This window comes from Aptenodytes forsteri, unplaced genomic scaffold, assembly GCF_000699145.1.
Source record: "Aptenodytes forsteri isolate BGI_AS27 unplaced genomic scaffold, ASM69914v1 Scaffold94, whole genome shotgun sequence".
NCBI lineage: Eukaryota > Metazoa > Chordata > Aves > Sphenisciformes > Spheniscidae > Aptenodytes > Aptenodytes forsteri.
The window spans coordinates 8,669,429-8,684,919 of NW_008795017.1; the positions used below are offsets into that span (position 1 = coordinate 8,669,429).

Sequence of the window (15,491 nt, forward strand, 5' to 3'; positions counted from 1 at the left end):
CCACCCCCCCCGATTTTTCTAGAAAAAAGTAAACATAGCTTCTTGAGTTTAAAGAACAAGAAAGAAGGATTTTTCAGGGCACAATTCTTATCATACATACCTGTTATTACAGGCACCAGTGATGAGTCGATATTTATTAGCTAAGCAATTGTTGGGACATTTTGGTGGCGACATATAAGGTAGACAGCCAGAAATGTTAGCAATCATAGTGAGCAGATCAGCTGATAAAAGATCTGAAAGGAAGAACCCAAACAAGCAATTTGCTCCATTGCTATATAGCTGCTAGAGGAGAAAAGGCATTATTGTCAGCTACAACTACAGCATCCCCTCTCTTCTTCCTAGGAAAAAGCACTTAGAAGTGCTGCAGGGGTCAGTCTTGAGGACTTAGAGGAGCTAGAGGGTGAAAGGGAAGAGCTGGTTTTATTATGTGATGCGTAGAGAATGAGAAGGAAGTAGTCCAGCCGTAGCTGAGATCTGAGGTTGACCTGCTCCTTTTTCTCCTTCTTTAGTCTGCTCTCTGCTTCCTTCTTTCCCCGTATTGTAGTGACATTGCTTGGCCAGCCCCTGTGCTTACAACAAAGGTGTAAAAAATGCCATTTAAGAAGAAGTATATACCAAGGAGGTAAAATGTGGGACTGGAAAGACGCAGAAATTTAAAGATGCTACAGCTGACTATATAATTAAGTGTGGAGTGGAAGAGGCCTAGAATTATTAGCTGGAATTTGGAAGCTAGGTAAAATCAGGGAAGCTGATAGACAGCATGTCTATCTACAGATACCAGTAGACAGCATGTTATTAATATCTTTGTAATATGATCCCAGATGGGTCTCCCAGTGAGCATTCTGCTGACGAGGGACAAAGTCTGGAATTTGTGTAAGCTCCAGAGAGCTGGCACCCACTCTCACCCATGCATGTATGTAAACACATGTATGGCAGGTTGGGGGTAGAGGTGCACGTGAAGGAGAAGCAATGTCCTTCTTGAACTCGGAGAACTCTTGCCATTCAAACTGACTGTAACCATCACATGCTGAAAGAAAATGGTAGAGGTAGCATCTACCTCTTGCCCTTGTCTCCCCACTGGCTACTGCAAGTCACCCAGTCCCACCACCGATCCGTTCTGCCCATCCAACTCTGAACTAAGCTGCTTTAGTCCGTTAATCAAGCCAAAAAAGTAAGCCAGAAAAACAAACAAAAAAAAGTTTAAGAGCCAAACCAGCTCAAAAAATGTTCTGCTGAGCAGCTAGAACTTGTGCAAGGTAGGGGTGAGAACAGAGAGAATGGGCTGTTAGACTGGCTACATAACCTTGTCATTATGTACTAGCTACTCATGCCAAATTTGTGGATACAGCTGTATTTCCATGTCAGTTCAGGTTCAAAATTATGCTCAGAGCCCAGTTACCCAGTTATTTGTGCTGTCTAGGTATTGACTCATATTTTTTCTTTAAAGTCAATTTAGTTCTTTAATTCACGTAAAACTGCTCTTTGTCATGGCAGCGTCTATTTAGCTGTATGGCGTCTATTTATCTTCCACTAAAGTAGTTTCAGTTTTGAAAATAAACAAGAATTTTGTGTATTTGTTCTACAGTTTAGAAATTCAATTTCTTTTAAAACTGCACCAGCAGAAAAATAATTGTATCTTTGTGTGTGTCTGTGTATATATAAATATATGAACACATACACAAATATAGATATAGATATATTTTTAGTTCTACAAATGTCCCATTAATTTAGTAAGCCAGATGTTTCTGCAAGGAAAAAAATAATAAAATACCTGTGGACCTTTATGTTTGTCTACAGCACTCTAATGTTTCCATATCTTGGAAAATAATGTCATGTTGTAATACTAACACAGAGAATACAAATTATAATTCTCCAGTTCATGCTGCTTTAAGTGACAGAATTAAATTATAGAAATAAAAGTCAATGTTTCTGAATTTTTGAGCCTTCCAGACACCAGACAGACAACTTGAAATTCATCTCTAATTAACGGCAACAAGAATTTTACTTTACTTAGACAATTATACATCATTGAACTTTCTGGACTATCTCTCTTCCTTTCTCCATCTAACATAAAAAACCAGTTAAAATAGAAACAAAGTGGAAATAAATGTGCAACAGCAATGCATTATAAAATTAGTTTTGGAAATAAGAAAGTATTTTCTTAAAAGAGAGATATTAATAAGGCCATCAATGTCCAGAGGAAGTGTATTTGAAAATGTCAGTGCCATAGAGTGATAGAAATTGTATTACTTTATCTGTAGACTTTAGGCCCCAGAAGCACTAAACCCAAAGTGCTGGGGAAGATAGATATTTCACTGTAAACAAGAAGCTTGCAACACTGCAGACATGCAATCTGATTTATAGGCAATACAAACATTGAGTTCACAGGATGCCAATAGCAAAGTGCTGCTCTCCTCAACTATAGGAACACAGCCCACACTCCAGCAAAGAAAAATGTAAAACAGTGACTATGTGAGGTGCTTTTAAGAACAAAAGAGAGGGCAACCTGGCCTCAGGGTGCGGACAAGATATGTACTCCTGCTGAAGGTAAAACAAAAGTGAAGCTAACCTTAACTTTAATCTAAAAGACAACATTCAAGAAATCAACAGGGTGTTTTGCTAATGTCAATATACTATATTTACCAGTTGGATGCAATGAACGTTTGTGCTTCTGGCAAACTTTTTGTTTCAGCACTTGAATTGACATTTCCATTCGTTCAGCTGCTTGGGAAATATCTTGACTCTCTTGTTCAGGAAATTTTGAGAAAGCCAGCAGCAAGGTAGGAGTTGCTATTCCCCTTCCTTGGATATTTCTATAATTGAGATAAAATACAGAAGGTTTTTTAACACACAACCTTTTAGAACTTATTCATAGCTGCATTTGTCTATGTTGGATATGTTCCAAGTTTAAGGTGTACTTTGATTGAAGGGTATGCTGGGAAAGCAGAGAGGAAGACTACTTTGTGACCTTGTTCTGCAAGGATAATTCTGGAAAGAAAGGGAAAGTGCCCTTCCATGGGGGACACACAACAGGGTTAAGCTTGTGAGAAGCCTACAGGATGAGACAGAAACTGTTGGGATGGATACAGCCTGCAACACAAAGTGGCTGGGAAGACTTTGTGCAAGATAGTCACAATATAGTGACTATATGTGCAAGATAGTGACACAATATGTGTCACTATAGACACATCTAAGTGAGTAAGCTTTGCTTTCATGTAACATTTAATATCAAAGACCATCTCAATCATTGCAAGTGGATTCACGAATGCCTTAGCACCTAGGAGTCAAGCAACTGGCCCACAGTCATCTAGATGCCATCTGCAGTTGATGATAGAGACATGTCTCCTCTCAAAGACTGTCCAAGCACCTGCCTCGCACTGACTAGTTGTATATGGAGTTTCAGCAATTAGTTTACTAGGGTTTCATTAGACAGTTAAATGGCTATATATATGTTAGTTTACAGCCTCGCCTTACCTCTAACTTTAAGGAGCTCAGGTTTGATGAGATAACTTCTGTAACATAAACACTTAAACATAAGAAAAATCCTTTTTACTGTGAGGGTAGTCAGACATTGCAACAGGCTGCCCAGAAAGGTTGTGGAGTCTCCATCTTTGGGGATATTCAAAGCCCAAGTGGACAGTGCACTGAGCAACCTGCTCTAGCTGACCCTGCTCTGAGCACAGCACTGGCCTAGATGGTCTTCAGATCTCTCAATTGTTCTGTGATTCACTGCAAGATTTATTTTTTACTCAGCATGGGTCATAGATTGCAGACATCCCCAAGGGCTTCTCTGCAGCACAGATTTATTTGGATATGCAATTTTCATGAAAATGTTGTGCTGTCATATTCAGTTAGGTTTGTTTAAAGCATAAGACAAGTTTAAAATGGAAACAACAGTTTTGATTTAGGCAAAGCAAATAGTTAAATTTTTGTTTGCAAAATTAGAAACATGCTTACGTAAAAAGCATTAAGTAAGAAAATACAACTCCAAGGGTTTTTCTAGATGCTAAACTTGTCCTTAATTGATCCAAAAGAGCCTTAGCCTGCTTATATATTCTTTATACAGAAACTATTCCTTTCCTTTCAAGAGCAGAGCTCAAGAACTCTTGCAACTATGAAAAAGAGCTATCTTGCTCCTCAGCACCATGTTTTTCAGGTTTTCCATAGACAATTAGGAATTTGGTGAAGAACCTACCGTATTAAAAGTCCTGAACTGTGTCCCAGTTAAAAAGAAAAGAAAGATGATATAACTAAATGCAAGAACTCAGGTTTAATATTTTAATATCCACATGAGGGTAATATCGGTCATGCATAATTTAAAAAATCTTATATGAACAGACAAACATGTCTGTACAAATGAGTTAAATAACATTTGTACAAATTAGCTAGGAGCTAAGAATCAAAAATAACCCACAACCCCCCAAAAAAACCCAAAACTGAACAACCATCACCCTTAAGGGCAAGAAATGTTCCATTTTGAGATATTTTCTATCTTTTGTCTAATCTCCCAGATACTGTAAGATTATCACAGCAGTCATTAGTTTGCCACATTTCCTGTCCGTTCCACCCCCTGCCCTTATTCAATGTACGTATGCTAGTCCCTTCTAGTTCTTACCCACACTCCTGAAGTTGAACACTGTGTAAGTTACAAACTGTATCAATATTTTGTAATGCAGAAATAGCCCCATAAAGCTAATAGAATGACCTCTGATAGTATCATTATTAGGAACATGAAATTAGACATGAAATGTTTTTCATACATGTTTAAGAATATAAGTCCTAGTGCAGACCATGGTGTTTGGACAGAAGGTTCTTCATGCTTGCCAGACTATCAGTTACTAAGTCTCATGACAGATCATAATCAAAAATATATGTACATTAAAAAAAACACCAAACCCTAAAATAAATTCTCCGGAGTATAAGCCACATTTTCTCTTTCGGCTTCAGATATTTTGAGTCTGAGATTTCTTTCTGTCTTAAATTAATATATTTATAGAATACCTTGTTTAGAGATTTCTAGCCTGAATTACTGCCTTAGATATTTGTCACCATTCAGGAGATCTCTCAAAACAGTGACATTGTGCAGAATATAAAGTTATAAAGTTATAAAATTACAAAGAATATAATTTCTTCTTTCCTGTAGTGTGTATGTACATAGCCAGTCTGCTTTAAGACCAGACTGGCACTGACTAACTGATCATACTTAGTGAGTTTCTGCAACAACTGCAGTTGTTATTCTGCAATATTCTGCAATAACTTCTTATCTGGAACACTGAAAATTATTTTCCACTTCCCTGTGCATACAGATGATCCCACGATGGTCCCTTCTGTAGATGGTCCTTTTGAGTTGGCACAGATAGGGGCCAATAGAAAAAGCATCTTAAATTGTGGGGTTTACAATTTAGATTCTTTAAAAACATGAAACAATCTAGTTCAAATGTAGTATACACCAAATAAAAGTAATTGTACCAGAATTAAGACGGTTAGAAATATCTTTAATCTGCTATTAAGGCTTTAATTTTTTTTATGGTTGTCATCTATACTTTTTAATCTGCTAAGAACACTGTGCTTTCAGCTAAAATATATGTTAAAATACGCTCAGAAATTTCGATAATTTCTTTCTTTAAATAGGCTGAGAAAACCTCCTCTGTTTTTATTAGAATTGTACTCACCTTCAATCTGTTAGGGTAAGTTCAAACAGGAGTCTAAAAATATGTCTTATCTAAAACTCACTCAAACCAAATATCTAGCACCACCTGACCTACCAACATAATTCACATCTCTCTCATAAATAACTAGTTCATCAGTCCTTTTGAGTTAATTACCAGGTTCTAACACGAGAAATATATGATCATTTGCAGTTGTGTGCAACACGGGCCTAAGAGACTATCACTTTGCACAGCTTGCCCATTCTGGAGTTATCTTTAGTTTCTTCTACACTTTAAAACCCAGAAAAAGCAGAGACTCAGCAGAATATAAAAAGAATGCACAGTCGGAATCGGGAGCCCTCCCAGCAGTGCTGAGATTCACTAGTTAAAGCTAGTATAAGTTTCATAATTTGTACTCGTTATTATAACAAGATTTACTGAAACTACAGTTTACTCTTGCAAGCCAACTACTACTTTCAAAATGTATTTTATAATGCATCTGGTGATAAATTAAAAATGTATTTGCACATACCACTGGGTAAGTGTCATAACTGCACAGATGACATATGGCTCTGAAAGCCTTATCCAACTTCCCATTGTCATTGACACTGTAACACAAATAATACATTTTAATGATGATGCCATTGTGTTCCATCTATGCTATGTTAATAATATGATGACTGTTTATATTACAATGACAAACATGAACACCTACTCTTAAAGACTAACAAAGCCAGAAGCTTTGGAGTAGCCGACAGGTACTAGCAAACAGTCATGAGAAGCACTTGGCAAGGGGAGACAATCATGAACAGCACAGCAGACTATGAGGACCATACTGGGACCTATGTGACCTTAAAACGTGGGAAGTAATTTCTAACACAACTAGTAATTTCTAACACAACTAAATTTCTAAAACACAAACAACAATTCAAGAATTTAAGTGATGATATTAAACAACTGATGTGAAGAAATGTACTTGTCCATTTTAATCACAATTCAAGGTCAAACTGAGGTCTCGGGAGAAATCCAGTTATTTTGACTCAGTTTGCAGTTCAGACACCTAGATCATGAATTCAGCAAACATCAGGTTGGACTATTGTACATGGAACAACTAAGAGTTTTCCTATTCTAACCTGAAAAAGGAGCTGCCTTTTCATCTCAGAACTGGCTTTTCAGTCTCAAAGACAGCACTGAGCTCATCTATATTGCACTGTAGTTTCCTTCAATTACTTGTAAGTCAAAGTAAAATGAGTTTTCACAGCACTGTGACCTCCATAACTTCCAGAAGCTCAAATATGTAGTCACGTGATTTCCTTTCTTGTTTTTAGCCTATGTGCTGACCAAAGCTTTAATTCAAGTATACAGTATTCTTAAACTTACAAAGGAAAGAAGCCTTAGTAGCTTTAAACTGACATGAAAATGCAAAAGTATTTAACTAAACACATTCACTTCTCAATGTAATGACCAGCTTAGACAATAGTTCAGTCCTCTGTACTTTGCAAATGGCCAGGACTAATGTCTAAGAGGCAGGTGTAGAGTGCACTTACAAGTCTATATTAAAACAGGAAGAAGTCTCTTAATGATATTTATAATTCTCACTGCCCCACTTAATTGAGCCACAATGAATTTAATTATATAAAAGCACACAATAGAAATACAATTTTCACTTCTGGTAATGATCATTTGTAAATTGAAAGACCAAGTATTTTATACCAGTGTCATGGTTTAACCCCAGTTGACAACTAACCACCATGCAGCCTCTCGTTCACTCCCCCCCATAAGAACAGTTTAATACTAGAAATAATATAATATAATAATAATAACAACAATAATAATAATAAATTGTAATGGAGAGAGAGAGAGACAAAAACCCAGAGAAAGAAAAAAACCCAAGTGATGCAACTGCTCACTACATGCCAACCGATGCCCAGCCAGTTCCCGAGCAGTGATCGCTGCCCCCCGGCCAACTCCCCCCAGCTTATATACTGGGCATGACATCATATGGTATAGACTATCCCTTTGGCCAGTTTGGGTCAACTGTCCTTCTTGTGCACTTCCTCGCTGGCAGAGTATGGGAAGCTGAAAGGTCCTTGACTTAGTATAAACACTGCTTAGCAACAACTAAAACATCGGTGTGTTATCACATTATTCTCATGCTAAATCCAAAACACAGCACTATACCAGCTACTAGGAAAAAAATTAACTCTATCCCAGCTGAAACCAGGACAACCAGTTAACATTAGAACAAGTGTGATAGTCTTATGAGACTTAAACTCCTAATGCAGGTGTTGGACACTTATGGCTCTGATTCTATGAAACAGGAAAGCATGTGCCTCAGTGGTGATACTAATGCACATCTTTTGACGCTCTGCTGAAAGTGCAAGCCTTTGGCTGCTTACAGGATTAACCCCAAACTTATGCAAAAGACATAACCAGTTCTCAGAACGCTATTACTAGCAATGTTCTGCCTACGAAAAATTCAAAGGTTAACAACGTCTATCAGATCAAGTACTTAATTTAACAGTTTTAAATCACTGATCTAATTTTCAGCTGCTGTTGTTAAAAGAGGAAAGAAAAGGGGAAGGGGAAGAAAGGAAAGTGAAGAGAAGGGAGGGGATAGCAGGGAAGGGACAAGATGGGAGTAGAAGAGAAAATGTCCTATTTGTTTGCCTTTTCTGTAATATTTATATAACAATATATCTATAATTATTACTGGAGCACCTCACATATGAGGAAAGACTGAGAGAGCTGTTCAGCCTAGAGAAGAGAGGGCTCAGGGGGAATCTAATCAATGTATATAAATACCTGAAGGGAGGGTGCAAAGAGGATGGAGCCAGGCTCTTTTCAGCAGTGCCCAGTGACAGGACCAGAGGAAATGGGCACAAACTGAAACACAGAAGGCGCTGTCTGAACATCGGGAAACACTTTTTTACTGGGAGGGTGATGGAGCACTGGCACAGGTTGCCCAGAGAGGTTGTAGAGTCTTCCTCTTTGGAGATACTCAAAAGCAGTGTGGACATGGTTGTGGGCAACCAGCTCTGGGTGGCCCTGCTTCAGCAGGGGGGTTGGACCAGATGACCTCCAGAGATCCCTTCCAACCTCAGACATGCTGTGAATCTGCCATTCTTATAAAGGGAACCCAATAATAAGACTTTTGAATAACAATGCTCTTTAGAGTCTATGTATCCACATAACACAATATTTTGAAGGAAGCTTAACATGTCTGGTGATTCATCTGGGGTGAGCATGTGGTCTCAGTTTTATTCCTAATAAAATTGAAATAATCATCTTTAAGCATTTATCTTCTAGCACCTTTTAGCATTTATCATCTTTAAGATATTGGGCAAATATTGACCAAATAATTGCCGCAGCATTCTGTGAGAGAGTTAAACATCAGCATCTTTATTTGGTACATGAGGCAGCTAAGCCACTGAAAGGTTGAGACCTACGTTTTTAAATTTGAATGCCTCAGGATTGTAACTGAAGTACTAACACTACTAAAATGAAAGTGACGTCAGTCTCTATGTACTGAGCAGCCATAGTTCTTGACAGGTTATGTCCCTATAAACAGTTGTCTCTTCCAGAGCTTTGAAAATTGTCACTCATTTTCAAAACACAGAGATAAGTCCTTTAGGAAAGTCTAAGCAAAAGAGTGGTGATTGCACCCTGTAAAACTTAGCTGATGTGTTCCAAATATTGGAGAGAAATTTTCTATAGCACAGAAATCTAGTCAGAGCTACACAGAAAATGGTTGAATTTTTTAGTCCCATGGCTAGTCATCCTGAGGCACTTTCATCATTCCTAGAAAGAAATCACGCTCATAGCATAACTCAAGCACAAAGGAGCTTTCCTTAAGTTGTTCACTACCTAAAGTTCAAGATAAACGTTTTATTTTCTTTCCCTTATACTTTCATTACATCTGTTTTAGATGGAAGGGGAAATGTGAAATTCACTTCAACAGTCCTATTTAAGGCAATAGAGTTTTGACACTGATGCCATAGGAGTTGTTCCCATCTCTGCACTGGAAAAAAACCATAATTAATGTTCAAAAATACGTAACGTCCATAAAATTACAATTTTTTGAGCCACATGTTAATGGAATGTGGTGTGCTACTTAGATCAGAAAAACATTCCTATTTATTTTCATATTTCTTATTTTTCTCACATTTTAAGAGAGCAATTTATGCGGTGATAATGCACAAGGTTATGTTGGTTCAGATGATCACAAACATAATCTATCATTATATATTTTCTCAAAGAAACAGATTGATCTTAAACTTCTCTGTTACAAAAGCTTTTTGCTGAATCGATCCTTCACTTTTTTTTTTTTTTACCTTTTCAGGGTATAATGTGCAGCATAATCCACCAGACTAGAGCCCTTCTGGATAGCCTCAGTAATGCAGTTATCTTCAGTTTCTTCTCAACAGAGAAAAAAAAAAAAAAAAGTTGAATATGTTATTCAGTAATACATTTATCAAAAAACTTACATTTACAAAAAATACAGGTTTGTAATATCAAGGTATGTGTAATATTTCCCCATTAAAATGATCTCCATATTTTAGTGTTCTTGAAACTAATGTTGTGTCTTCTGACCTTTCTGAAAGATGAGGTAGGGGTAGTAAATCAATTCTTCCCTAACTTATAAGGCTTGAAGAGTTAGACTTTCCTTCTGTTTCTTCCAGTATAAATCCAGCTGTGCACATGTTATGTAGTACCAAATGTAACAGGTCCAGCTGAAATGTGTTGTGTTCTGTGTATGCCATTATGCTCCTTAGGCTTCATGTGTATTTTGCATTAAACTGTCCTTGGACTGACAGGACAAATCTGAGCCTCCCTCACAGGTAATATGAACTGGCCTGAGCCACATGAAGAATTCAAGTCCATATTCAGGCATAATTAACAAACTTTAAGACCTTCTGGGATCTGACCAATGCATGAAAGCCCTATTCTCATTTCTCCACCTATGTTTGATGGAAAGATATATGTGAACCTAATAATACTTCAGCTGTGCTATTTTGCGTAATGCTATCATGGAACATCATAGATTATTCCTCTTTTGTGTACATCTAGCTTTATATTAAATGAATCACTCATATTTAAAGTCCAGTGGTTTAATTCCCATCTGTGTTTTGTGGGATTGCCTATTTTTTCTTAGAAAATGAATCATAAATTATAATAGATTGCTAACAATCATTTGTGTACAATTGCTCATCATTTATGTACAGTTTAATTTTAGGTGACATATTTTATCTGTAGTCCATGTTGCGCTATATCTGTGGTCTATTTTTTGAATAGGGCGCTCAGCTCAAGGTGAAAAAATGTGTGATGAGGAGTAATCTTTCCTAGGCAAAATTCTACTCCAATCTACTAAAGATCTTCTCAGCATCTAAGTATAGCAGTAGTTATTTCTCTTTTTCACCTATGCATGATAAAATATTCAGATGATTCTTTTAATGTTATCATTCAGATTTCTGTTACGTCTGAAAATGTTTTTGAGTCTATGTTAAAAAACAAGACTGATCTTTATAGGCCATACAACAGCTAACTCTTTTAGAATTTAATATTGCATGATTTTTTATTACTTTCAGGGATTTTACCCCTGAGAAATGTATTATGCTCAAGGGATTGTTCACCATGTGGTATTGATTCAGACTCTGATCAAAAAGAGAAGATCCACCTGCTATACTTGAATACCATTGTCTCTCTTCCTTTTCTACTGAGAAGTATGATTTTGGTACCAATGCAGTGTTTTCAAAAATGTGGTTCTTGCAGTAATAAACATTATTTTGTATTGTTCCCATCAGAACAAAGAACACTTACTATAAAAAAGAATCATTTGCAGTCCATCTATTCCATTTATTTACAGTCCGTATATATTCATTTTGTATTAACTAACATACAGTATAACCTCATGTTAGACCATGTCTTTCCAAACAATTAATATGGAAGCTCCAAGTAGAGAATCCACTATGGAAAATAAATCTGATCCTATGATTCTCAGTGATGATCCAAAAAAGATTTCCCATTGGAAGTAATGGCCTGGGGATTGTTTTTTTGTTTAATTTATTTTGGATATAATTTTATTTTATTTGTGATTTAACACTAACTTCAGGTGAAAACTTTAAACTTTCCTAATCATATCACCATCCCTTATGAATCATATCTACAGCTATATAATTTAAGAGAATGTAAAGATTGAAATCCTGTTTCTTCATCATCTCTGCCTTACTTTAATGCAAAATTGGTCTGTGCAGAATTCTCCTAAAATTCAATCTAGTATCTGCTGTATTACTAGTCTACTAGATTTAACTGATTTCTATTGAACAGATGCAAATGAAGTAGCTCTGATGTATAAAATGGCAAGATTATATTGTTTGAACATAGACACCACTGTAATCTGAGATGCTTTAAAATCTCCCCAGTATCCACAGGGTGCTAACAGAGAACGGACCCACAGGAGACAGGCACCCTCATGGGCCAGCAGCAGGGTGCCAGGTGGGACATCCTATGGCAACTGACTCTAGCCCAGGATAACTAAACGTAGTGATTGGCAGCCTGGGAAAGAAATCCAGCAATCATGCATGTAAACGTGTCATCTGACATATGAATGTCACTAAGAAAGTAAAATCACTCCTAGTCAAAAAATGCATAATTAAGATACATTACACACACAAAGTTTTCCCTTGTGAATTTATGAAGCTGCATTTTAAAAGAAAACACCCATGGAATAATTCTCACAGAAGTCAGACAGTGTATTTTGCACATAAGAAGAGATGCAGCTAAACTGCCATTGCTAAACTGTCTGCAGTGCCAGTGTATTTTCAGCTTAACAGTAATCGCCAACAAAAGAAAATAACATGTATTTTTTTCTGTTACTTACCAAAGAGGATATCTTTGCCTATCTGAAGGAAAGAAAAGAAAACAGCTGTGAAGGCTATAGCTGCTGAATTTCCCAAAATAATGAATACTTTCATCTACAAAAAAGAAGAGATAATTGTTGACAAAATACATACCTTCATCTTCTAATTATAAGCCATACTATAAATAATTTCCCGCTTATGGTAAATTTTACTTTTAAATTAGATTTGTAGCCACATGTTTGACTATGTTTTTGAAGTTCAAAATATTAATCTTTAGAAATAACTGTAATTCACTTTCTCTTTTGTTCTTCCTTCCTTATTACTTTTTTTCCATTTTGAGAAACTTCTAGCATGAGGAGATACATCACTTTTTTTTATAACATAATATGTTCTGACAATATTAGCAACACTTAGCCTAAATATTAGAAATTCAGCAATATTTTACCATTCATTTTGAACTTCTCTGTGCACTAACATGATTTGATTGTAAATCAGTCATTGCACATAAGATAGTGAAACTAGCCAAACTGATAATAACATTGATCAGACCCCTCTATGCTCCTATCCATGTCTAACCGTGGTATCCAAGCAGCACAATGAATGTGCTCACATGGCAAATGTGAGCTACATTCTCCATTTCAGAGCACTGGTTTCTGGTAGTTATTACAGCAGTACAAATATATAAACTATCCAAGAGGTAGTGTGCTATGTTGATTGGAGATTGAAAGATTTAAAATATTTTTATTTCTATATTCTATCAACATAAGAAATAATAATTAATAAATCAACTCTAAAAATTCAGGGAAGCAATATTGCCTATAGAAACTCAATGGGAAAACACCCATTCTTTTTATATTTCATGAGTTAGTATGATTAATTTCTTCTGGAAAATGGCAAGCAAATATTTTATAGTCTGACCTTTTTTCTGCTGCGCAGATTATCTTCCACAGTTCTGTACTTTATCGATGGCAGTAAATGTTCTGAAATATGAAAGTGAAGTACTTTCCAGGGGCCCATCTTACGCTATCAGCTTTATGCACTGATACTCATTCAAGCTTTAAAAGTGTAAATGATTTCAAAATCTTTTTGGCCACAGTATGTTCCCACAAAGCAGAAACTGACGTTAATGCTTGACTTGTTTATTTTTGTCCTGCTAGGAACCAGGGGCTACCTATGTAGTCAGTTCCGATATCAGAGTTGTTTTCATGGAAATGCGAAGGACAAATGTTCAGATTAAAAAAAAAAAATAAAAGTTACCATGTTATGCAGTAAAGTAAATTCTGGGTACACTTTTCACTAGTTCTCTTTGTCAATGTATTTGATGTAGTCAGATCAGAGTTGTTTTCATGGAAATGCGAAGGACAAATGTTCAATGTTCAAAAAAAAAATAAAAGTTACCATGTTATGCAGTAAAGTAAATTCTGGGTACACTTTTCACTAGTTCTCTTTGTCAATGTATTTGACAAAGAAGGCAACTCTGTGTCCTATTTTATGTGTTCTAGCATTGGCGCTTTACCAAAATGATGTTTTTAAACTCAGATGATAACCCCCAGATTGCCCACCAACTTCGTTGCAGCACTTTTTATTTTGTTTTGTTCTCTTGGATAATTTATTTCACACTTCTGAGCCTACCTATTTTTATTTAGTTAGACTTTTTTAACCCTATTGCTTAGCTTTAAAAGTGTAAATGATTTCAAAATCTTTTTGGCCACAGTATGTTCCCACAAAGCAGAAACTGACGTTAATGCTTGACTTGTTTATTTTTGTCCTGCTAGGAACCAGGGGCTACCTATGTAGTCAGTTCCGATATCAGAGTTGTTTTCATGGAAATGCGAAGGACAAATGTTCAGATTAAAAAAAAAAAATAAAAGTTACCATGTTATGCAGTAAAGTAAATTCTGGGTACACTTTTCACTAGTTCTCTTTGTCAATGTATTTGACAAAGAAGGCAACTCTGTGTCCTATTTTATGTGTTCTAGCATTGGCGCTTTACCAAAATGATGTTTTTAAACTCAGATGATAACCCCCAGATTGCCCACCAACTTCGTTGCAGCACTTTTTATTTTGTTTTGTTCTCTTGGATAATTTATTTCACACTTCTGAGCCTACCTATTTTTATTTAGTTAGACTTTTTTAACCCTATTGCTTCTTCTAAAGTCAGTATTTTGACCTAAAAAATCTAACTGGCTGGTTTTTTCCATTTTCTATATAGGCAGAGAGATCAAAATAAGAGCTGGAATCAGGACTGAAGATTCCCTCATTTCATCTTTGCTAGTCTCAACAGGGAGATCACAAGGTGGAGCCAAAGATCAGTGTTTTGATCTCTGCCATGGGTGATAAGTAGAGTAGGGGTTGGGTAGCAGGGAGCATTCTGGAGCTGGTGGTTGTGGTATATGGTGGTAAAAGAAAACCTACGAGCACGTGAACTGACTGGAGAAAAAACTCAAGGTTGTTGTTATAGCAAACTTCAGCTCAGGAATATCATCCATAATCCTGTTCCCTGCAAAGGTGAGTGGACATGGGTGAAAAGTAAGCAGAGAGTAAAGGGAAACAGACCTCTATGGGAAAAGTAGGTTTATGCTGCTTTGTTGGGGGCTTTAAGACAGAAGACAAGAAGTCAAACTTGTAATACCTCTTTAAGCCCATACGAAATTGCAAATCTTTTAAGGGTGTTTCTTTACATAAGAAAACATAAAGAAGACTGACTTCTTCCATGGCACAGCAAAGCATTGAGAAAAGCAGATCCATTCCAAATACCTAACAGAAGGACAGGGAGGTGATTCGACACAGCCAGCATGGCTTCACCAAGGGTAAGTCCTGCCTGACTAACCTAGTGGCCTTCTGTGATGGAGTGACTACATCAGTGGACACAGGAAGGGCTACAGATGTCGTCTATCTGGACCTCTGTAAGGCCTTTGACACGGTCCCCCACAACATCCTTCTCTCTCAACTGGAGAGGTATGGATTTGATGGGTGGACTGTC

General features: G+C 36.7%; 1 protein-coding gene across 1 annotated transcript in view; it reads right to left on the reverse strand.

Annotated features, from left to right (window-relative positions):
- The window catches only part of TPO (thyroid peroxidase), a 74,017-nt gene that overhangs the window by 43,368 nt on the left and 15,158 nt on the right, over positions 1-15,491 (reverse strand). The window contains exons 2-4 of the mRNA XM_009275629.1: positions 9,983-10,067; positions 2,644-2,813; positions 101-233 (exon numbers count right to left, since the gene is read on the reverse strand). Of these exons, the coding sequence (XP_009273904.1) occupies positions 101-233; positions 2,644-2,813; positions 9,983-10,067 (388 nt within the window). The remainder of the gene's footprint in view (positions 1-100; positions 234-2,643; positions 2,814-9,982; positions 10,068-15,491) is intronic.